Raw genomic sequence first — 24,162 nt, forward strand, 5'->3', positions numbered from 1 at the left:
TTTTTAGTATTATTTTGATAAAATATTAAAAGAACTAATAAACATTGCTAACGTGTAACGAATATGTAAAAAAAAGTAAAGTATACATTATTAATTTAAAAAACTAATTTAAATTGTAAGATATTTTAATTTAAAAGTTTGACCAGTATAACTTTTTTGGTGATCTATAAAAATTTTACATTGTGAATTAATAAAAAATATCTTAAATATGCCTTTATGTAATTATTAAAAAATTATTAATTTTAGGATACAAGTTTTTTTTAATGAATCCAAAGTATCTCCTAACCAAAATTTAAAGATGAATTTCTTTAAAAAAATCTAATCACATATTTAAAAGATATAATTATTGCCAAATCATATCAGATAATTAATCTTACATATATGGTAATTTACAATTAAATCATAAGTATTTTTTTTACAATATATATGTATATTCTGATTAATTTTTTAATTTAATTTAATAAAATTAACTAATAAGATAGCTGAAAGTTTATAAATTGTATGTTAAGAACTAAAAAACTAAAAACTTATAAGTTAGTTAATTTAATTGAAAGTATTTGATAAAAGTAACTAATGAACTGGTTGATAAGTGTTAGATAAGAATAATAAATACTTGATGATTTTTTTTGAATAATTATGATATTGGTTTGTAATATCAACAACTTTGTTGATGATTAATTTTTTTTCAAAAAATCTAATTGATCACTTTTAGGGAGATCTATCATTCTAATTAGAATTTTTTTACCAAGTCTCCAATTTGAGATCTATCATTCTAATTAGAGTTTTTTTACCAAGTTTCGAATTTGAGATCTCAGTTATGAAGATGGAGTCAAATATCACTCAAATCAATGATTTATTGATAAAAATTTGATGATTTTACTCATTGATAAATGTATTCTTACTTTTTTACTTTATATATTTTCTATTACTAACTTTAGAATAACCAAAAGTTTATTTTTATTTTCTTATAAAAAAAATAGTAGAACAAACACGGACTCCTAACAGTGTTTTACTTGTTAAGATTATTACCAAAAACCCACTCATAATTTCCACACCTATCTAAGAATTTAATTTTAATATTAATTGTTTTATATAATTAACAAATTAGAAATAACTATATAACTTTTAGATTTTAAAGTGTGTTTGAGAAGACATTTTAATTAATTTTTAGTAATTGAAAAATTTGTTTCATTGTAATTATATGCATCTTATACAAATGAATGTTGTTTACTTATTGAAGTATCTTTTTAATTAATAACTTTTGATGTTTTTTTAAACACTAATTAAAGTATCTCTTTAAAAATACTGATTATAGTTTTTTATATTTATTCCCCTTTTATTCTTAAATATTATTAGATTTCTTTTTTAATTTTTTATATTTAAAGTAAAACAAAGATAACTTTAGCAAAAATTTGATTTATTAACATAACTTTTTGTTTTCAAGCTCTGTGAGCCAGTTTTTCAACTATAGTTATAGTGAAGAATCTTATCTTAGCATTTATAACAATCAAATATAAAGTTCAAGAAATAAAAAAAAATATTAAAAATATTTATACAATTTATACACTCTAATTAAATTTAATAACGAAATCCAAAGACTTGTACTTTCAAAATTACAAAAAAGAATAGAAAGAAAAAAACCACACAACGCAGGCAAAGGCCAAGACAGTAGTAGCTAAAGCCAAAGCCTATGCTATTCCAAACACCACCTCTCTCTCTCTCCGCAGCTGTGTCATGATTCATTTCTAAACCCTAATTCTCCTTGTTTCCATTTTGCTTCATTGTTTTTTAAGCAATTCCCGAGCATTGATCAAATGGGTTTTTGTTCATTTCCAATTTTCTGAAATAGCGTGCCCTCAAAAAAATATTATCTGATCACATTTTCTGCTTCTGCAAATTCTGCATTTTTTTCTTTCTTTCTTTCTTTCTTTCTGGGGTCTCTGCAGAACAAGGGAATCTCGCAGATTCCTTGTGTTTCTCTTCGGTTTTCGGTCTCAAAATTTAAGCTTTTGGACTTTTAGTGTTGCAAATTGTTGAGGGTTTTTGTGGGGTGGTGGCTTTGATTTTCCATGGCTGCGGTTGCTGAGATTCCCGCTGATGCCAACAAAATGGACTCAAAACCTAAGGCTGAATCTGAATTCAGTGTGCAGAAGCTGGTTGACATGTTCACAAAGTTGAATCCTTTGGCGAAGGAGTTTTTCCCTTCATCATATTCTCCCAATCATGATCATGGCTTTCAGGGCTTTAATCAGCTCTCACCAACCCAATTTCTGGTCAGCACTAAGCCCTCTGCTAATGAGAATTTCCTGAACAGTCGAAGGGTAGGATTGTTCTGCTTTTGATCTCGCATTTTTCGGTTTTAGTGAGGGTTTTCGCAGGGCTGTGCCATGAATTTTGTGTATGCAAATTTGTTACTTAATCAAAATTTTCCTGTGACAGTGTTTTTGGCTGCTAAAGACAGAATTTAATCAATTTAGTGAAAGATAGTGTGAGGTAAACCCAGAAAGGAAAAATTAAAAAAATCACAAAGGAAATTCCAATTGCACCACCTAAGAGAAAGGGCACCATTGTATAATGTCAATATTGCTTTGAAACAGAAAATCAAGTATTCGAAGAAGTGACAATTTTTTTGTGTGGCTATAATTTCTAAATTGGGATGAATTGAATTGAGTCTCGGGTATTTGATTGTAGTTATATGCATCCTATACAAATGGATGTTGTTTTTTCCTTGTTATATTTGCACGTTTTGTGTGTATTATAGTCATGGTTGTAAATTATGGTTGGCAACTACAATTGTGACTGCAATATGGCAGTTTGGAAGGTTTTACAAACTGCATTGTGACAACAATTGTGGCTGCATTTGCCTGCAACCTTCTACAATTTCTGTAATCACAACACAGCTGGACAAATGTGTGTTTTTCTCTTCAATTTACATCTTAGTTTCGGATGTTTTTCAGATTTGTGTTGCTACCTACAAATTTTGTCATGTCTGTTATCTGTCCTCTTGTTGTACGATTAACTCCAAGTTGATTATATGACATGTATCATACTATGATGGGCATATAACATTTTATTTATGTGAAGATTCCAGTTTCTGTTGAAATGATTTGGATGATATCATTGATATGGCATTTTCTGTGCAAATTAATCCCGATGACAATCAAGTTTAATGAAATTTACACTTTTGTCATCTCTTGCAGAGAAGAAATAGTTTTAACCAAGGAAGGAGAAGGGTGAGTGGAAGATCTCTAAAGGCTCAGAGAGAAGATAGCATTAGAAGAACAGTATATGTTTCTGAGATTGATCAGCATGTAAGTGAACTGAGAATGGCATGAATAAAATTTTATCTTGATTTGATTTGTTTAGTATTCCATTTCCATATAAGGTATATCAATGAGTTTTACGTTGTCTGTTGAGGGTCTAACACAACCCTCCTCCTTTATCTGTGCTTGGGACTTACTATGATTTGGTCTTTAACCAAGTTGAATGGCATCATGTGAATTGTAATCCATATAGCCGATCTCACCTTGTGTGATTTGGTCTTTTGTTGTTGTTGTAGTTTGTTTAGTGTTCTGTTCCAATCATGGATAACAGAATTATTTGAACAGTCTTTTTTCCTGGTGTAGGTTACTGATGAGCGGCTTGCTGCCTTATTCAGCAGCTGTGGACAAGTAAGTTATGAGCCTTGATTGATAGCTTGATTACTCTTTCTTAGTTTACAATTAGGTGCAAATATTACATAGGTTAATAAATTTAAAGTAGGGTATTTGTTTGCAGTATTTTAACTTTTTCTGTGCAATTATGTTTTGTGATTGTCATTTGTTAGCTTTATTTTTTCTCTGTTTCTCACCTAGCTTTATTTGTCATTTATTTTCAGACTCTGCAAATCCTAGGTTGCTGGAATTTCTTTTTCCCTTACATTGTGCCATATGCTAAGCATTGCAAACATTTCCCTATTCATCTTGATACTTTCTTTTGTGAGATTTTAGCTCTGTCTACTTTCCACACAGTTGGCTGAACTATGCTTCCTAATGCAGCATGGATCAGACCTGTTACATGAATGAACTCTTCACTCCATTTAATGCATGATTTTTGCTGTCATTTTCTTCGGTCAGCTATCCAAAGCATTTCTTTCTCTTTCTCTTGTTTCAATTTACAGCTACGGTTATTCTTAACTATGCTAATCTGGGTTAGTTATGAGGTTTTGGATGCTGTTATTTTTTTCATTTAAACCCATTCAATTTGTTTGGACCTGATATAACAAGATCATAGAACTGATATGAATTTTTTGCCTTTAAAAAAAAGCCTCTGGCTTGTTTGGGAATAATTTCATTGGGTGAAATTGTAATCTAGAAATAAATCTCTTTTGCAAAATCAGCTGTTGTAAATGGTACATATATACATTCGCTGAAAATTTATATAACTAGGTTATGATATTAGTTACAATTCTCAAATCCTTACAAAAAAGGAAGTTGGTAATCTGTTCATCTGAAAGGAATCTTAATTATTTCTTGCTTTCTTTGACCTTCTCAATCTGAACATGCTTCCTTATTTCCTTTTGAGTTTGTGTTCATATATTTATCTTTATTTAGTTGTGTAGAATTAAGAATTTCAGCACATGGAGGGTAGTTTTATTAAAATAGGTAGAGGAAGACAGAAGAAAACTTTGGTCTTTGATAGAGCCCAATGGTTTTGTTAATCCATGACAGAGTAGTTAATAGTGCACTATAGCAGTGCTATTGTTGCATCACCTGGCTTGGGCTTGATGAAAAGTAGCATTGCATTCCATTTTTTGCGCAGTGGCAATATTAGCCGGAATGGCGAGCAGGTAGTGGACTAATTGCGACCGTCACTACTGTTAGCAGACCATTAAATCCCTGTTTTAATATCATTTGTTCAACTACCCCTGATTGTTAAGGTGAATTTTGAATCATCACATGTTTCCCCCCAACAGAATTAATATTGGGTTCAACACTCTAAAATCTTTGAAGCTCTGTTCCTTTTCACTACCCATCTCTGGAAGTTGCTACATTTTCTGGCAAATCCCTTGCTTCGCCAGTGTTGCCCTAACATGCTTTCTGGATGCCATTTAACCTCTGTTGAGTCTTCTCCTTCTTGACCCTAGCCATAATAGTTCATGCTCACATCCTTTGTTTTTGGCTGCAACTTCTTCCATGTTTCCAACCTGTGTTTCTTTTTCGCTGAGACAAATTCTCTGTCTATCATCTATTTTGTTTCTTTTTGCTGTCGACTGTCAATTCTGTCCTCTGGTGCAGCCATGGCATTGCTAGTCACAACTAGTCCAACAGAGCACCTCAGCCTCAGCTTTAGTTTCTTCCCTTCCCCATTGTTATTGACTTCTTAATTATGACTCTAGTTTGATGATCATTGTTTCTACACTATGACTGTTGGTTATTAAATTATTAATGATGACATGTCTTTAAAATTTTTTGGACCATTCATATAAGTTGTATAAATTTCACACTTTTTCCCATTGTCTTCAGTATAGCTTCCATCCTACAATCCGCTATCCCAACAGTGTTATTGGGTTGGCCATTCCATGCTGCAATCCGGGATTGACTATGTATTACCCCACCCCATGGGATAAGGCTTGGTTACTGTTGTAATTAGGTAGATTTCACTTTAGTCACCAGTGAAATGGCTTCCATCTTTCGTGTATATTGACTAGCACACAGCCTGCTAATTTTTAATTTTAAATGGTCCTTTTTATTTGACATATCAAGATCTTCCTGACCTTTCTATCTGATGCATGTTGTGGTACAGTAATATCTCTCCTCTAGCTGAATATCTAGGATTTAAATTTGTAAGATAAGTCTTTCATTATGACTATTACCCTACTTAGGTAGTAATGATATTTACTGATTTGAATTGAAGGTAATTGATTGCCGAATTTGTGGTGATCCACATTCAGTTCTCCGTTTTGCTTTTGTTGAGTTTGCAGATGAGTGTAAGTCTTGTCCTGCAAATCCTACTCACTTCAAATTCTCCTTAACACACACACAGAGACTTAATTTTTTTTCAACCCATTTCATGCAATTTTCATGGAGTTTGTGTTTACAGATGGTGCAAGGACTGCTCTAAATCTTGGGGGTACCGTGCTTGGATACTATCCGGTCAGGGTTCTTCCTTCAAAAACTGCCATTCTTCCGGTGAATCCTACATTCCTCCCTAGGGTATGAATACTTTCGGATCCTTTTTATACAGTGTTTAGATGTAGTTTTGCCCTTTTGCTGTGTGATAATAGAGAGTTATTTGACTGATTTAGACATAGATATGATGCATACAGTTGTTCAGTATTGTAGAAAGATTTCATGTTTACCATCGATTTTTGTTTTGGGGCATGATTTCTATTTTCTCCTAGTCTCTCCTTTATGTTTTATTTTCCTCTTTCCAATGGAAGTTTTCTTAAAATTTGAAACAGGTTGTAATCTACTGATAACTATAGTTTCATTGTGTATTGTATGTGCTACTTTGATAAGTAAGTGATGGTTCAAAATCTCTGGTCTATTAAATTGTTCTTTCTTTTGTAACATGCAGTCGGATGATGAGCGTGAAATGTGTGCCCGGACTATCTATTGTACAAATATTGATAAAAAGGTATATTTACTTCTTGAGAAATTACAGAACAAATATTTTTGGTAAAACTATTTTTAATTTAGGAATGGTATTGAGTATTGACTTAATTTGCTGTCTTTAATATGTTTACTAGGATAATTATAATACATGCATCTATGATTTTATTGATTTGCAATGATGAATTATCGGAGTTAACTCTAATGATGCTTTATCACATTTCTCTCAAATATGAGTGCAGGTTTCTCAAGCTGAAGTGAAGAATTTTTTTGAATCAGCTTGTGGCGAGGTTAGACCAGAAAATAATTGTTTCATGCTATATGCTGGAACATATTTATGTCAGAAATTTTCATTGACATTTCCATTCTATTTTACAGGTTATGCGCCTTAGGCTTTTAGGGGACCAAGTGCATTCAACTCGAATTGCTTTTGTGGAATTTGCAATGGTAAGTCTTGACTATACTAGTTGCCATTAATTGGCTGCACTACACTTTCATAGTTTATGAGAATAACTGCATCATGAACAACTTATTCAACCTATGGTGATTATTTTATGGATTCTATGTGGTTCCATTTACTTTTGTTCTTGGTAACTGTAACTCTTCTATAATTTTTATCTTATGCATTTTGAGCCCCATGTCTTTCCCAATGGATAATTTCTTCCAAGCTATGCACTAGTATTTGTGTTAGGGAGAGAGGGAGACCTAGGAGGACATTAAAGGAAACTTTTATGAGAGATCTCATGGTGAATAATATCCTTGAGAATTTGGTCTTTAACTGAGCCCAATTGCATCGTGTTATCCTTGTAACCAACCTCACCAAGTGGGATAAAGTTTTATGTATATCTGTATTATTTGTTGTATAGACATTAACTGATTCAGTGATTTGTTAATTTATCGCTCACTCCCCCCTGCACAGGTAAAAGGGTAGTTTATATTCAACAAACATGTGGTCATGAATCTACCAAACTTTCATTTTCATGTTTATGATTTGTAATATGTGAAAGAGTAAAATATTCAAGGAATTAGTCTCTTTTAAAAGAATCAGCTATTACTAAGAATTTAGTTTTTACCTTACAAAATATTGTTTATTGTTTTACTTTTATAATACCTCATGGGTATGAGTGAGTTAGATTTCATTGAGCTCCTGACATGTTCTTGTCTTCTTGAAGCATAGTTGTTAACTAGTTGGGGACTTCACAAAAATGGTCTTCCTTGGTATAAGTATGCATGAATTAATTTTTTTCTAAATAGATGAAAATTTTGGTGATCTACTAAATCATCAAAATTTTCTCCCCTATTTTGTAAAACATGTCACATGAACGTTTACAAATGCATCATTAAAGAATTTAATGATTTCTTTTGTGATGTGCTGTTAGTGGCATTTACCATGTTAACTTGCACAAGAGGAACCATTCATTATCTTGACTTTTTTTTTTTTTTTTGAGCAGGCTGAAAGTGCCATTATTGCACTAAACTGTAGTGGGATGCTCTTGGGGACCCAGCCTATAAGGTTTGGTGCCTTTACTGAAGCATAGTTTTTGTTATGCAAGTTTCAACTAAAGTTAGTTGATTCATATTTGATTTTCATTCTCATTCTGTAGGGTGAGTCCTTCAAAGACTCCAGTGAGGCCAAGGGTCCCTCGTCCGGCATCTCATTAACCGATCAACATCATCCAACAAGACTTGAGAGAGAGGATATTTGGTCAACTTTCCAGTTGAGACTTGTGTAGAAAGGGTGGTGAAACTTCCCTTTGTTTCAGTATTTCCATCTTTTTTTCTGTTAACAGCAGTTACTTTTTTTGTTGCCAGAGCTTATAACTATTATGCACTAGTTAAACTTTCTAGCATCCAGTCCTTGATCGTGAAGTATTATACCGTATCTACATTGAAATGGTCTAGTTTCAGTTTTTTTTTGTTACTTGGAGCTAGTACTAATCGTACTTTAATTTAGCCTGAATCTTTTGCACTATTTACAGTCGTAAATATTTGTGAGTTCTGTATGTTTAGCATCTAATTAGGGCAAACGTTCAAATAATAAAGATTTGTAACTGTGAAGATGTGATTTTGAGTTCCCTCGAATTGTAAAGCTAGATGCACATTAAAACATGAAAAGTATAATATGACAATGGTTTGTAATTATAGAATGAGTTAAATTTTTATACACCATCAATATAAAGATTTTTACATGGGTCAATTAATTAGAAATATGACTTTTAAAGTAGTCATTACAATTTTTTTTATGGTAATCTATGATCTGATAATACTGTTGTAAGTGTATTTTCTTTATACACAATCAATATAAAGATTTTTTCATGGGTCAATCAATTAAAAATTATGACTTTTATAGTAGCCATTTTTTTTATTATGGTAATCTATCTGATAATACTGTCAAAAAATACTTATTTTAAGTGTATTTTTTATACACCATCCAATATATAGATTTTTACATAGCTTACTCAATTAGAAGTTATGACTTTTAAAGTAATCATTACACTTCTTCTTATTATGGTAATCCATATGATCTGATAATACTGTAAAAAAATACTTATAATTGTAAGTGTATATTTCATACACCATCAATATAAAGATTTTTGCATGGGCCAATCAATTAGAAATTATAATTTTTAAAGTAGTCATTACAATATTTTTTTTTATTATGGTAATTTATGATCTGATAATACTTTAAATAATACTTATATTGCAAGTGTATTTTAAATAAATTAAATTCTAATAGATCATGATTGTGGTGCCGCGTATGTAGTACGCCACTTTATAGAATTAGTTTACTTGCTTTTAGCTTTTCTTTCATAAATTATTTCAACTAGTTTATAAAACTAAATAAATTACTGTATTTTGTCTCTTTCAATAAAATCTTTTTCATATACAAGAGCAGGAAATCAAACCCCTTTCAATATGCTTAATGAACGTAATCATCTATCAATTGTGTTGGATTTTGTTGGTTAAATACTTTTAATTTAATCAATTAGCTTATAACTTTTTAACTTTTATTTTTTTTACTAAATATATCCTTTTAGCTTTACAACTCTTTCCTTTTCCTTGGGCTTATAATATTAAATTCTGTGGCATTGGTTCATGCGGTTGTTCTTTGTTCTGAAACAAATTGGAATTATCATTGCTTAATGTACTTTATTTGGGGAAACCTGTACCTCAACATTAATCATGATTAGGCAGGATCTCCACTTATTTTTTGAGAATATAGGTACATATGCAGGTTTGGTTGGACCAGTGAAAACACTTGTTATAAGAACTATAATGTTTGTGAGCAGAAAGGAAAGGTCCCCTACAGAACATGCATAAATATCTGATTCTGAACATAACACCTTTTTATCAATTTTTTTAATGTAAGATGCATAGCATCAATCCCTGTGTGATATCTGCAGTGCTGTGTTGTTCCTTTTGGCAGGGTCCTCCATCTTTGATTCCCACTAAAGCTGGAATTGATTCTAATATCTAAATGCTTTTTGGGAAGCGTCACTATGCTAATGGATAAATGAGCAGTATCAATTAAAAATTGTAAATATAGAAAACATGCTATGATAAAAGTTGTTATAGGGACACTATTTGATTATTGTCGAATGTATTCAATTAATTTGCTGGGCAAAGTCAAAATGCAAATTTTTTAACGATGTTGTTAGAGGGTAAACATGAAGTCCTTTTATACTTTACTTATTATTTTTGTTAATAATTAATATTTGTCCAAGACTTTGACATATTATTTTAGTGAGATTTTCTTTTTTAAGGATTTTTTTTATTCACAAAATTCAGACTTTAGACCTTAATAAATTTGAACTTAATGTTACTTGGATCAACAATATAGTGCACGTTTTGATTTGTAGTTAAAAATGTTGGGATTCACATTCTAATGTAAATCCAATGAATAATAGAAAAAATGAAAGCAAAAGTAAATAGCTTGATTCACTGATAAAATTATTTTTGTTTTAAACATAATTTTGCAATGGATTCTCGAATATGTTCATATTGGTTGTGTAATAGTTGGTATTGATTTACTTAAGAGTTGACTGTAAGAACAATTGTGGGTTTATATAACGTGATAAAACCGTGGTAATCGTTAATGAAAAAAGAAAAATTAAGAAATGTACTTATTAAGCTCGTGATGAATATTTGTATTTAATACAATATTTCTATTGTACGGTTACTGTTTGCATTACTTGCTGCCAGTTTTACTTTACTTGAATATTTAATGATGGATATGGTTTATACGATAGTCGATTAGTTTATTTCGCAAAAAATAAGTTGTAAGAAGTATATTTGGTTAGTTGAGAACTCTTATTCAATAAGTTAGTAGGAGCGCGCACACACACACACAAAAAAAAAAAGTTAACAGGAACAACATGCAACTTATAATTTTTTTATTATGTAAGAGTCAATCTTAAAGAAATTTTCAATAACTTATAATATTGTTCAATTAATTGAATTAGATATTATTGACTTAAATTATATGTTGAAAAAAATTCTTCCACACACAACAATAAAGATAAAAAATAAACAATAAAGATAAGGAAAAATAAAACACACATAGATAATTTTAAATAAAAATTGTGAAAAACAAAAGTGTGGAATGTCAAAATGAATTGAAACCAATGGATCACCCACTTAATCTATCAAAATGGGTTGGGTTGTGGAAAACTGATTCAACCTTGAACCCGCCAACCAAATAGGTCAAGGGGCAAGTTGGGTTAGGTTTATCCATTGAGTTGTTGTTCTTTTAGATTTTATTGGATTATTGTTTTATGAAGTAGAAGAAAGCTAGGATGGACAACTATGCACCACGATTATTAGCCCTTAGATAAATCTATCTAAGGTGCACATTTTTATCAGAGACCCTCTCCATCAGAACATCCCTCCTACCATTGTTCATTGCTTCCAGAAGCGATTTCTCAGTTTATGTCTAATGTTTCTCAACCTCTTCTCCGTGTTAAATTGTTGAATTGATGGGATTCTTTTGGGTTTTGTGTTGTTGGGATTGGGATAAAGAAACATTATGTTTGATGAGAAGCTAAATTTATGATTATAGAGGGTGGTGGTGGATTTCTAAGTGAGAATTTATCTGGTAGCTTTGAAAGTGGATTATATGCTGGTGTCAGCAAAGGCTTGGGTGAAGCTGGTGACGAAAGAAGAAAAACAATTGTAAGGGGATTGGAGGATTAGAACGGAATGACACCAGTGTGGTTGCCCAAAAATGAAGATTCTATGCTATTTTGAGAAGAAGAAAAAAACAAAACAAACATCCTTTCAAAACTAAACCAACATTTTAATTGTGAAATTGGAAAGGATTTTTTTTTCTTTCTAAAATCAAGTAGCTATTTATATTAAAGAGATAAAGGTTATTTTAAATTAAATCTTTATTTTCAAAAAACTTGAATTCATATTTCTTAATCATTATAAATATGAACTTTTACTTAAGAGAAAAGTGCATTAAACACAAACTAGAATATTCAAATAGAGTTGAGAGTCTAAGTCTATAATAATTAGAGAAGTTAGGTGCCTACACAACATGGATCATTGATGTGTGTGTAAGTTGAGAAAGATAGAATAATAGAGTTTTAATTGATTTGTTATTCCCACTATTGAGAGTCATTGTTAGCAAAGATATTGTTGAAGGCTTGTAGCCTTAAGGTTTATATATGAGAAAAATGGAGTGTCTTTGTTAGGTTGTCATAGGTGATGGCATAACTAGCTCAGTGTTTCTTTGTCAGATTAAGTAAAATGTGTGATCTCTTAGGACTAATAAGTTTAGGGAGGGAAAAATTTTAGGACTACTTAATATTATTTATATGTATACATATGCACGAACTTCAATCCTAGGGATGACAACTGGGTAGAGCCAACACGAATAGTATATCCTCGCTGCCCGCTATATACCCGCTTAGAAAATTACTACATGTATTCATGGATATTTTGTAAAAAAATAAAATATTTTTTTAACTATTTTATAATTATTCCATCATTTTAATATCCAGTGCAAGAGTGATGAGTCTTTAGAATCAAAATGAAATTAACCTATTTAATATTCAGCTGTAGGAATTACAAGTTAAAGTCCAAAATTGATTCAGATAACATGATGAGTCTATAGTATTAGAAAACACAGACGTGATATGATGACATATAAAAAAAGAAGACTTAAATGCAACTTTAAAATTAGTCAATTAATGAACTTTTGATGCATCAGTATAATCCTAGAAATTTGTATAAATTCATTGTTATGGGAAAACAAATTTTTGCCCAAATTTCTACTAACTATGCAATCAAAGTTGATATGATATTACAAATTAAGTTCAAAATAGAGTTGAGAGCCTAATACTATTTTAAAAAAAATTGAACAAATTTACTCATTTGCAGGTAATGGATATTTACGGATATGGATAGTGTGATATCCGTTAATTAACAATCTGGTAAAAAAAAACCATTTAAATTATTCACAAATACCCATTTAACTACCTGTTTGGGATTCATATATGACATATTTTACCTGCAGGTATCCATATATACGGATTTTTGCCATTCTTATTCAATCCCCTATCCTAGATAGGTTTCCATTACCTCTTCACCTTTTAACCTAGCATTGTTGACATAATCTAACACAAAAATACCGAAAGGGATAAGAAAATGATTCACGTGACACGTATATTTGAAAGTCTGATTTTTTAAATATAATTTTAAAACATTGGTTTTATGGATCATACAAAAAAGTATTTAATAAAATATATAATATTTAATACATTAAAATTTTTGAAAACTTCAATTTTTTTAAATATAATCTAACACATTACTTTTAAATTCTCAATTTCCTTAAGAAAAAATAATCTCAATGTATCAGTAAAAGTACTCGAAAGTGTTTGTCTTTAATACTTGTAATATTAGTTGCATCTAACTTTTGTTTCGTTTCTCTTACATCAATATGAAGTGACATAATCATTATAATATATATATATATATATATATATATATATATATAAATCATGCATAATAAAAAAGTTTAATTTTAATTTATTATTAATGTAAATATTTTTATACTAACAATCAATTAAAAATTATGTGGATATTATTTTTAAATTAGTTATTACAAAAATCAATAAATTTCAATTATGTGACAATTTACAATTGAATGAAATTGTGCCCTTGTAAAGTCTTTATAATGTTAGTATGTTTCAATTAAATTTATATAAAATCTATATAAATGAACAGTAATATACGTATAAATAGTGTTATTCATCTAAAATAAGAGGTTATTTCAGTACTTTCTATAAAAAAATATCGTATTGATTTTTTTAAAGTTATATATTGAGTAATTAAATAATACAAAGTCTGTAACTTTAATTATTTAATTTGTAATGTTTATTACTTAATTTATACTAGCATTTAACAAAATTTATAACTGCTTATGAATTTAACACGATACTAGCTAGTTAAGAAGAGTGTCCTAGGGTAACCCTAAGAGAAAGAGATCGAGTGTCATATATCTCATTAAGCTAATGACATGAACTTGCTGAGAAGGAGTATTACTTGTCACGCAGGCCATAATGTTCCAAACCTTACGCGTCATTGGTTCCAAAGAGTTTTTTTTTTCTTTTGTATTGTTTTTCTTCTTATTATTATTATCATTTATTGGGTATGTATCTCATTTAACATTTTTTTTTCTTTCCTCTCTTTAATTTCTCTCTTTCTTCCGGTTGTCATTAAAGGGACGTGAGAAACATTATTGATATCGACTTTACTTATGGTTAGTAAAAATTTTTATAGCGTTTAAGGTCTTTATGGAATTTTATATTTTATATATTTCTTACGAAATTTGTCAAACACGTGTATACGCCTGAACATCCCTTTCTGTTAGTTATTGCAAAAAGACAGACAGATCAACTTGAACCTCCTGTTGACAAAATCGAAATAAATCGCATTACCTGCATCTTTTAGGTCACTAAATACTCTTATTTTATTAAAGGTATTCTGGAATTCAGCTTCTGGATACTCTTACCAAATATTATTTGTTGATTAAGATTTTATGGTGGTAAAGGAAAACTAATTAAAATTTCAAGACTTGTTTCTGGAAGACTTTATGATCCTGTCTCATACGCATGTTTTTCTTTAAAGCGCTAGAATACATGCATGCAAAATAGTCGTCTTCTTTGTTTAAAAAAGCGCACTTACATTCAACTACTGCATCGTTTAAATAATTATGGAAAACCCATGACTCATAATCTCTGCCTTTTATCATGAATTAATTAACCACTGTGATGTCATGCAAAAGAAATTAAATACTGAAATCAGTGTGTCAGCAACAACTTGTCTTCTTGTGTGTTCTAGATTAATTGACTGCTCCCATGAAGAATGAAAAGACAGATCCAGAAAATTATCAGCGTGATAAGCATAGTATTTCTTTTAGTATTTTTCCTAGCCTTCTTCCTCTTTCATGCCATTAATTATACGTAATTTTGTAAAAATGAGTAACCTTATCACATGCGGTACTTAATGCATAAGTTTAAATTTTTCTGTCTCGTAAGTATAGAGCAAGTATGTTTTTTATCTCCTAAATTAAAATATAAATATAATTTTCATTCTTGAAAAATTTAGAAACAAATTCTTTTAGTCACTCGTCGTCTAGACAGTGGCGGATCCAGGTATGTAGTTAGTGAGGGTAAATTATTATTTTTAAATAATATTTACCATCAAACATATGAATAAAATATAAAATAAAATCAAATGTCCAACCAATTATAATATAAAAGGAACAAAATATAAAATAAAAAATTAATCATTAAAAGATAAAAATTAGCAATAAGTAAAAAAACTGAAAGTAGTGAGGTCAAATTATAAAAACAAGGGTGAAAAAATAACAACACATGTACACTAGTATACTCCACCACGTGGACAATGCTAATTCTTTGGATAAATCCATAAATCTATTAAAGAGGCTAATTTTTTTTTCCTCCTTTATCATTTTTTAAATGCCTAACTTCTAATAAATAATAAAATTTAAAATTTATTTACTATTTTTACACATAGAATTAAAACTAATTTTTATCTAAAATGATAATAGCATGAACTGAACTGTTATCATAACAACAAACACAACTAATTATACATTAACTAACTTAATAATATACATGAAAAATTTCAAGGGAAGGGGGCAGGGGGCTAGGTCCGCTCTAGACACACACATCTTAAGAAAGAAAGAGGATGATGAGTAAATTGATCAATTTATTAAAAAAATAATTTTTGTAGAATTATTTTTCATTCTGACCATTTATTTTCTTAAAATTTAATATAATTAATATTAAATTTTAAGAAAATAAATGATAAAGACAACAATCTCATATAATTTTCAAATTTTCAATAGCCCTTGGCTATAATTTATAACATTCAATTATAAGCTAGTTTTGGCAAAGACCCTAAGCATGAATTATATTACATGCCATATATATGCCTTTTGTTAAGGCCTAATCTCATATTTTTATAAGTTTGATTAAAGTGAAATATTATTTAAAAAATTGTTTTTGAATAAACTAATAAATCTAAACGATCTATTAGGGTCAGTCTAACAGTAGTAAATTTAAATAGTTTAAATGAGGTTTTATATTCAAATATCATTTTTTGTCATAATACAACAAAAAAAAACTAATAAATCTAAGCATTTTTATAGTATAATGAATATATAATAATTTCAAGGTACTATAATAAAAAATTATAACTTACGTATAACCATATTTCACTATATTATACTATTCATATTTAGTTAAATAAGATGGATGGCATATTAAGTATAAAAGACTAAGAATTATTCAAAACACGACCCTTTTAATTGAATAATTTTTAAAATTTATTAATCTAATTTATTTAATAAATAAATATTATAACTTCGGCCGGTTGAAACCAAATCAATGTTCTTAGTGAGTGCCAATAATTTCAATATTAAGTCAAAATCACTTCACCTTAATAATACTATAGTATATATTTTTTATTTTTGTTGCTGAAAGAATGAGGGAACACCCCAAACCAACTAGATTAAAAGGGAATGCGGTTGAAGAAACATCGGCAAATTTACGCAAATGGGTCATATTTAAAAACTATTTACGCAAAGAGGTCTGTTTTGTAAATATTTACGCAGGGGGTTACTTTTTGCATGGAACCCACGGTAATGGTGAGAAAGCATGAACCGCCATTACCAACAACGATACAGTGCTGACGTGGGATCCTGGCTGGAGGGTATCGCCAGTCGTACTAGCGATACTGGCTACATGGAGGGAGCCGCTTTTTCCATTGGCGACATATAGGGTCTCGCCTCTCCCATTGGCGAGACACCTTCAATTCCAAATTAAAAAAAAGTGGACCACACGCGTGAGATTATTTTGTGGCGGGGAAGCAGCAACACAAAGAAAGTGAAGAAAAAAAAATCACAGAATTTGGACAGTGACAACATCGATCGGATTCAGGAGTGCACGTGCGTGTAACATGAAATTAAAAAAAAATCATTCTAAGACATCGTTTCACTGTTAATTTCTTTTTTTAAAAAATTCACTTGTAAGACATTCTTTTATTTAAATTTATTATCGTTCGGGTTCTATTAAAAAAATTAAGTATTCTGTTTACATTAATTAAAAAAAAACAATAACAAATAATAATTGACAATATTAGGAAAAAAAACAATTCACCACTTTTTAAAATAAATTAAAAATAGCATTATAATTTTTTTAAAACAAAATATATTTTAAAAATATTTTAAAAAAATGAAACCACCCTACAATAAAAATACGTGAACAAAAATAATTAAAAAAAAAAAACAAAGAAGTCATGGATGAAGTCACAACTTCCTTTTACAATTAATAAAAAAAACTGAAATCGCAAGAGTTTTATGACTTTGTTGTTGTCATATAAAAAAACTTAAGTAATAAATGTTTAAAAGACTTCTTAAAAAAATAGTTGACATTAGATAAAAGCTATAAAGATATTTGTGATATCTTTAAACACAAATTATTTGGCATCATCAGGATTCAGGAGTGCACGTGCGCTTTGGACGCGTGTCGTAATCTAGTAGCCACTAAGGTCAACCATTTCAGCGGATCAACGGCCAAGATTCGTTTAGAAAATTACGTATGTTTAGCCATCACCATTAACCACCGGATACAAGAGTCTCGCTCATTCTCCCAGGCTTTCCATGCATTCTTCCCACTCCAACCCCCCGGAGATTCTCGTCGGAGCGCGACGGCGAGAATTTCGGCGTTCGCCGGGATCTGAACCGAACCGGATCACGCTCGTTCCCGCCGATCGTGCCTCACGAAGAAGAATTCCTCTCCGACGCCGCTCCGCGCAAGCTCGGAATCCGGCCGGAGGATCTACGATTCGGAGGTGGAGACGGCGGCGATAACGGTGGAAGGAATCTCACCGGCGGAAATGGCCGCGAATGGATTAAAATCGGCGCATACCGCCAGTCATCATCAATGGTAAGACCATAACCAGCAAGACAATCTGCTACTTGATTGTCTACCCTCAAAGTATGGGACCAAATGAATACTAGTATATTAATAGTTCATCTTCTGGAGACTATGGCCCAGTTGCTTCGCTGTTTTATTCTCTCTTAACTTGTCATTAAAATTTGGTAAACATAAAATTTTAAATCAACTATCTTTTACACAATGTTCCTTAGCCTAAACTAGTTATATTAATTTTGTAAGCATAGCTATCATAGTATAAAAGTACCATTAATGAACACCAATTAATATTGTAAATATACTGAATCACAATTCAAATTATTAAAGCAATGAATACAGGGTCACAATCTCAGTTTGCGTATATACACCCCCTCCAACAATAACCAAAAATATTGAATCAAATCAATTAATCGGATACAACAAAGAATACATACACCATACGCGCGCGCGCGCTGGCGGTGGTTAAAGTCGTTTAATCAGCCCAAAGGTCGTTTAGCGGTGGCATCTCGCTGAGCAACCTATCGAACTCCTTAAACGACACGTCTCTCATTAAAAACGACCTCCCCTCAACCCCACTTTTATGATCATGCCTCTTCCTCTGAACCTTTGCATCTAAATTGTCAGAATCTTTACCCGTAAGCTTCTGCACCACGGATTTGAAGCTCGTGGCATCGGTTTCGACGTATTGGGTATTGATGATCACAATCTTCACGGGTGCCCTGCTGCATCCACCACTAGACATCATGTCGATTTTGTTGAATTGAGTTAGATTCAAATTCAAATTCTATGATTAAGCGAATGACTATAAGAAGTTGATTTTGTTAGAAAAGGGCTTAATTTGGCAATAGGAAAAAAGATGTTGCTATTTGGGTCTAAGAAGGGGTCTAGTGGGTTAATTTATATGTATTGTGTGGTTTAATGGGTTAGCCTATGCCATTATTTATATGTATATGATATATAATATGGGTGGGTTGGGTTTGACGACTGAGAAAGGTGAACGTTTTGTGTAGATGAAATGAGTTGACCGTTGCTGCTTGGGCGAAATGAGGGGGAAGGAGTGTACAGTTGAAGTGGGAGATATGGTCAATTTACGCAATTTGATTTTGATAGCTAATAAGGAAGGAAGCTAGCAAGGTCATGTACCTTATAATGTCCTATGTTGAGGATGGATAAAGTCAGAATGGGTGGCACGGGTTGCTTTTGTTTGTTTTGATTATTAAGCCTGAAAAAAGTTACACATGTGGTAATTGTTGAAGAAATTCTTGGTAATGAAATTGCCTGTCGATTATGGGTTGTAGAAAGTGTTGAAGTAAATAATTGTTGTCTGGTTAAGCTTTCAAATTAAAGTAAAAGGGCCTGTCGGCTATGGATGGTACTAGTTGTTAATTAAAGATGGTAATATAGTAAAAACTCTAAGGTTCGTAGAAAGTATTGAAGTAAATAATACTAGTAGTTGTTTGATTAAGCTTTCAAAGTGAAAGGGCATGTCAGTAATGGGTGGTAATAATTGTTAATTAAAGACAGTAATAGTGAAAACTTTAAGGTTAATATGCATGCGGGAATAAATCCATATGTAGGCAGGAATTTACCATCAAGAACTTGGTCAAATTCTGAATGTCAACAGCAATGAACATTCACTTGCTTTTTTTGTGCATTATTCTGTGTGATGTGTTTATCTTTGATAAATCAGATTTGTAATTCTACGTATAGGTAGCTAGAGTATAATATAATTCACTGTAAAAGAAAGAGTAAAATATAATCAGTTAATTATGAATTCATGAAATAAAATAGAGTTGTGGGACTGTCCAATTATGAATGTTGGACTGAAGCATGAAGCATGTTGCGTTCCATTCCATCAATCGTTCCTCTCTTAAACGGAAGAAGAGTTGTTTCAACCATTTTCTTAAGTTAATGCATTTAAAATGTTTAATTTAATGCAGATGAAACGAAAGAGTCAAAATCTTGATTGCACTCCGTATACGAACGTTGATGAATAAATTAAATAATCAGACAGTCATATTGTTAGTTAATCGAATATGACGTTCCCTTTATGGGAACTATATTAAAACTATATAATACAACAACAATCGTAAGTTGTAAATTGTAAATTTAAGGTTCTCGATCAAAATTTGCTTCTAGATATGAAAACAGGATTAGGATAAGCACCGGAATAATTAAACTTGTGGCATAAGACATCATCGAAAGAAATGTCATATGTCAAAGTTTCCGTCTACTCTAACTAAGAACCGAACAAAAGAAATTAAAAAGGGAATAAGTGAAGAGAGAAGCAGTCTCTTCACTCTTCATAGTTCATATTGATCGATTCCGAATACAAAAAAGATTTGTTCATATATACACTTACCACCGAAAGAAAAACTTGCGGGTGCCTTGACTTCATCACTTGGCATATTTTGTATTTATTGAAACATAACGTTATTTTTAGATCTTGGCCCCGGGCAACATTGACTTATAATTTAATTATTTGTGGTGTAGTGACTTGCAACGTTAGCCTTGGAACATTACGTGCTTCTCAATCTTTATTTAGTTAAGATTAAAGAATACAAATTAAGAGAAAGTGTCAATTATAACAATTAAGTCTAACAAATAATATATTAAAAAGTGAGAAGTTGTTGATCATTAAACAATATAATTGTAGAATAAAGACTAAAGAGTAATTAAAACTAAGTTAAATACATGGGGAGAGAGAAAGAGAGATTTATCTGTCATTGTAATCCTATTCCGCTGGAATATGATCGTTTTCATTAAAAAAGACCCGTAATGTATATAAAAAAAGAGTAATTAAAAATATATATTTTGCTAAATATTTTCTTAAATAATGCCCTGTTTTGAGTTTCAAACTGGTATTGATGTAAAAAGAACTACCTAGACCCTTTGGTGGTACTATAGATTTCAAAGGGAACTTGTCCCACTCCATTTAAAGTTATCTACAGTTTTTAGTAATTTTCCTACCCAAATAGGTTCGATGAGACAAAGTGGGGGACAATTTTGATGTTTTCAACTTTATGTATGTAACTATAACTCGGAACGCATGAGATTCTTACGTGTTTCCTCTCTCCTATAATGGCTTAGAAGTGTTTAGTTACATATGGAAATGGGTACCAAGTCATGCTTTCTTTTTTTGGTCGGCGGTACCAAGTCATGCTTAAGTGTGTGTAAAGTGAATGAGCAAAGTTTATAGATACATGTTGTGATTATTTACCTTCTAAGCTTATGCCCTATGTTACTTATAATGCCTGGAACCAACTGTGTTGAATTAGCTCAGACTTGTTGGTGGGCTGGAACTATCTGTATTAAAGGAAAAAACTTAATAATTGAATCATGCATCATATCATTGGCTTAAGGCATATTTATTTGGTATAAGGCTCATTTTCTTGGAACAATGCCCGTTAATTTGACGTAAGTCATGTTTAACTGGTATAAGGCCTGTTTACTTGGCTTAAGGCCCATTTCCATGGCGCCATATAGATTGGGTACTCACATGCATCATGCATTAAGTGAATTATGTATGCATGACATGTTGATCTATAAATTCTTAGCCTAGAAAGAATGTAAGTTATCCTAGGATGAGCAATATATTATTGTTGATTTGTGATTTGTGGTTCTAAGATTGTAATGGCACATGTGGCCATGCTTGTCACTAAGCAAAGGATGGTCAGAGAATGCCACTTGAGGCTTGGAGAGCAAGAAGACAGAGCTAACTACTGAAGCATCTTTTCTGGTAGAGTTACCTTTTGGTATAGGACTATAGTTAGCGACGATCCTAGGTTCTCTTCATCAAACACTCCCCCTTATGTCTACATTTTCTTAGGTTGTTGGTTCCTTGAGGACACCATTGAGTTTGCAGTCTAGATGGTAGTGATAGTCATGAGAAATCTTCTAGTGACTCCCCCTGACAAGAGTGATCCTATCCTAGTATATCTTATCATCTATGTTCAGGTCCATATATATACCTCCTAGCTAACAGGGGTTAGTGATAGAGGATATCAACGATGTAGCTTGTTGAGTATGTATTGTTAGTTTGTTGGATGAATTTAACTAAGGCTTAGCGGGTACTTATTTACTAGTTTTGTAAACCTTGGATCTTTATTTATTATTTTAAATTATGTATGGAACCTTTTATGTTTTGATGAATGTACAATTATTCTTCCCATATACAACTATTACTTATCAAGTTATGGCAAACAAAAGGTTTTAATTATATTTTTTACTGATTTACATTGGGAAGCTTCATTTATTCTTAATTGTATAATATGAACTGTTTATTAGGTACTTACAAACGAAGCCATTTATATTGCCATTTCTTTTATGATTTCATATTTCTAATGAAATCATATATACAGATTGATAATGTAACATGTTCCAAATTATTTTAGAAGTACTTCCTTAATCATGAAATGCACATACTCCTATTTTATTTCAAAAATTTGCAAATACAGCATCCAAAAGTTTACATAATTGCAAAAAATTTACTCATATTTTTATCAACTACAAACTATAGTTATAAAAAACGAACTAAATCAGCTGATCACCCAATTCAATAAGGCTATAAAACCACCTTTCGATTAAACCGGTATTCAACTATTGGAATTGGTGATGAACCGCTACATCCAGTGTTTCATAGGCTGATTAGCTTGTTCCCAAAAAAGTTGAAAAACTAATTGTACAGGTATCATGTTTGACATGTCAGTAGAATTAGTTTTTACGTAAATAACTAGGGTAAAGATAATTTGTATATTAAAATCAATTTTAAAAAATAATATATATACGTGATAATTTATAAAATTTAATTATAAATTGATAAAATAAAAATAAAAATATGTAAATTATTTAAAATAAAATTAAAATATTTATATATTAAATATTTTTTAATTTATATATTTTGATAATTTGAAGAAAAAAATTAATAACTCTTGGCCAATAACACCTAAAAAATAATATTTTTAATGTAGTTATCTAAATAAATTAAGTGTGATAATGATTTATTGTCTTTTTTATAAATAAAAGATCATAAGTTTAATGCTTATGAATATATTTTTTATTTTCTGTGAACACAAGGACCAAAATTATTTATTTAAGACTAAAGTGATTTTTAATAGTTAAAGATAAAATTGATCAAAAGAAAGATAACACCAAATAAAATTATTTTCTTTATAATAGTTATATATATTGACAATTTCCATCAATCATTCCTATTTATTTTAGTCTTTAGGGAGGGGGTCACACCAAGAACCAGTCACGCACGTTTATACGGGGAGATTGAGAGATAAGATGCCTATTTTTGAACGTAGAACATGATTTTAAATTTGGATGCCTATTTATTTGATCTTCCTCCAACTGTTTTAATTATTTAAAATAAAATTAAAATATTTTAACATTAGGTGATTTGTCACATTCTTTACTCGGGAGGAGAATAACTGATTTTTAGGATCCAACGTTTAACATTAGGTGACCGCGGATTTGTTGTATCTTTGAAACAAGGTTAAAATCACTGCTAAACGTAATGCGTGTTTAAATGTGTATTTGTTGAATAATCAACGTGTATAAAAATGATTTTTGGGCCAGTTTGTAACCTATTAAAAAATATTCTGATGTAACATAATCTAGTGACTTCTAACCTATTAAGAAAAGCAGAAGCTAATTTATCATTGTTTTACGATTATAAAAATCATTGTTTTTTTTCTTCTAAAAATAGCAGTTGATTTTTATCAGAAGTTATATTATATTCACAATAGTTTCTGACTTCAATCGAGTTTTAGATTTTTTTTTTCAACTTCTAAGATCTAATTTTATTCCCAACTCAAAATAAAAATAAATTGTTATTGCTGTCAACTAGTACTTGCACTTCCTCTAAAAAAAAAAAAGCACTTCTACTACACCAGGACCACCACAATCAAAACAGCAACAAATTAAGCAATCACGGATTTTCCTCGCATTTGTAGAGTTGTAACTAAAATACAATTCACTGTTGAATTGAGTGGCATCTGCATCCCAATTGAAGCATTTCCTTGTGTTAAGGAATATATACAAGGGTAAAACATGGGAAATTTCGAACAACAGGTCATTCACAAATAACATAACTA

The 24,162-nt window shown here is 30.8% G+C and overlaps 2 protein-coding genes across 3 annotated transcripts; one reads left to right on the forward strand and one right to left on the reverse strand.

Annotated features, from left to right (window-relative positions):
• Positions 1-1,632: 1,632 nt before the first annotated feature.
• LOC114422165 (polyadenylate-binding protein-interacting protein 9-like) lies at positions 1,633-8,651 on the forward strand. 2 transcript variants are annotated; one of them, XM_028388386.1, is made up of 10 exons: positions 1,633-2,321; positions 3,201-3,311; positions 3,627-3,671; positions 5,896-5,968; positions 6,082-6,194; positions 6,559-6,618; positions 6,836-6,883; positions 6,972-7,040; positions 8,045-8,106; positions 8,198-8,651. In XM_028388386.1, exons 1-10 carry the CDS (start codon positions 2,070-2,072, stop codon positions 8,253-8,255), a joined length of 891 nt encoding a protein of 296 aa, XP_028244187.1. In that variant the 5' UTR covers positions 1,633-2,069; the 3' UTR covers positions 8,256-8,651. The 2 variants fall into 2 exon arrangements, with proteins under 2 accessions (XP_028244187.1, XP_028244188.1); XM_028388387.1 differs by having other exon boundaries at positions 1,633-2,273.
• Positions 8,652-18,533: 9,882 nt separating this feature from the next.
• LOC114423932 (VQ motif-containing protein 1-like) lies at positions 18,534-18,803 on the reverse strand. The gene has a single exon (XM_028390838.1). It carries the CDS (start codon positions 18,801-18,803, stop codon positions 18,534-18,536), a length of 270 nt encoding a protein of 89 aa, XP_028246639.1.
• Positions 18,804-24,162: the final 5,359 nt, after the last annotated feature.

The sequence above is a fragment of the Glycine soja genome, chromosome 8, assembly GCF_004193775.1.
Source record: "Glycine soja cultivar W05 chromosome 8, ASM419377v2, whole genome shotgun sequence".
Classification (NCBI taxonomy): Eukaryota; Viridiplantae; Streptophyta; class Magnoliopsida; order Fabales; family Fabaceae; genus Glycine; species Glycine soja.

What these genes read in the sequence shown, in the direction of transcription:
- LOC114422165 (XM_028388386.1), top strand. Translation starts at nt 2,070, where the DNA reads ATGGCTGCGGTTGCTGAGATTCCCGCTGATGCCAACAAAATGGACTCA. An exon ending in ATTTCCTGAACAGTCGAAGG is followed by an intron (nt 2,322 to 3,200) that starts GTAGGATTGTTC and finishes CATCTCTTGCAG; the next exon opens with AGAAGAAATAGTTTTAACCA. An exon ending in TTGAATCAGCTTGTGGCGAG is followed by an intron (nt 6,884 to 6,971) that starts GTTAGACCAGAA and finishes TCTATTTTACAG; the next exon opens with GTTATGCGCCTTAGGCTTTT.
- LOC114423932 (XM_028390838.1), bottom strand. Translation starts at nt 18,803, where the DNA reads ATGTCTAGTGGTGGATGCAGCAGGGCACCCGTGAAGATTGTGATCATC.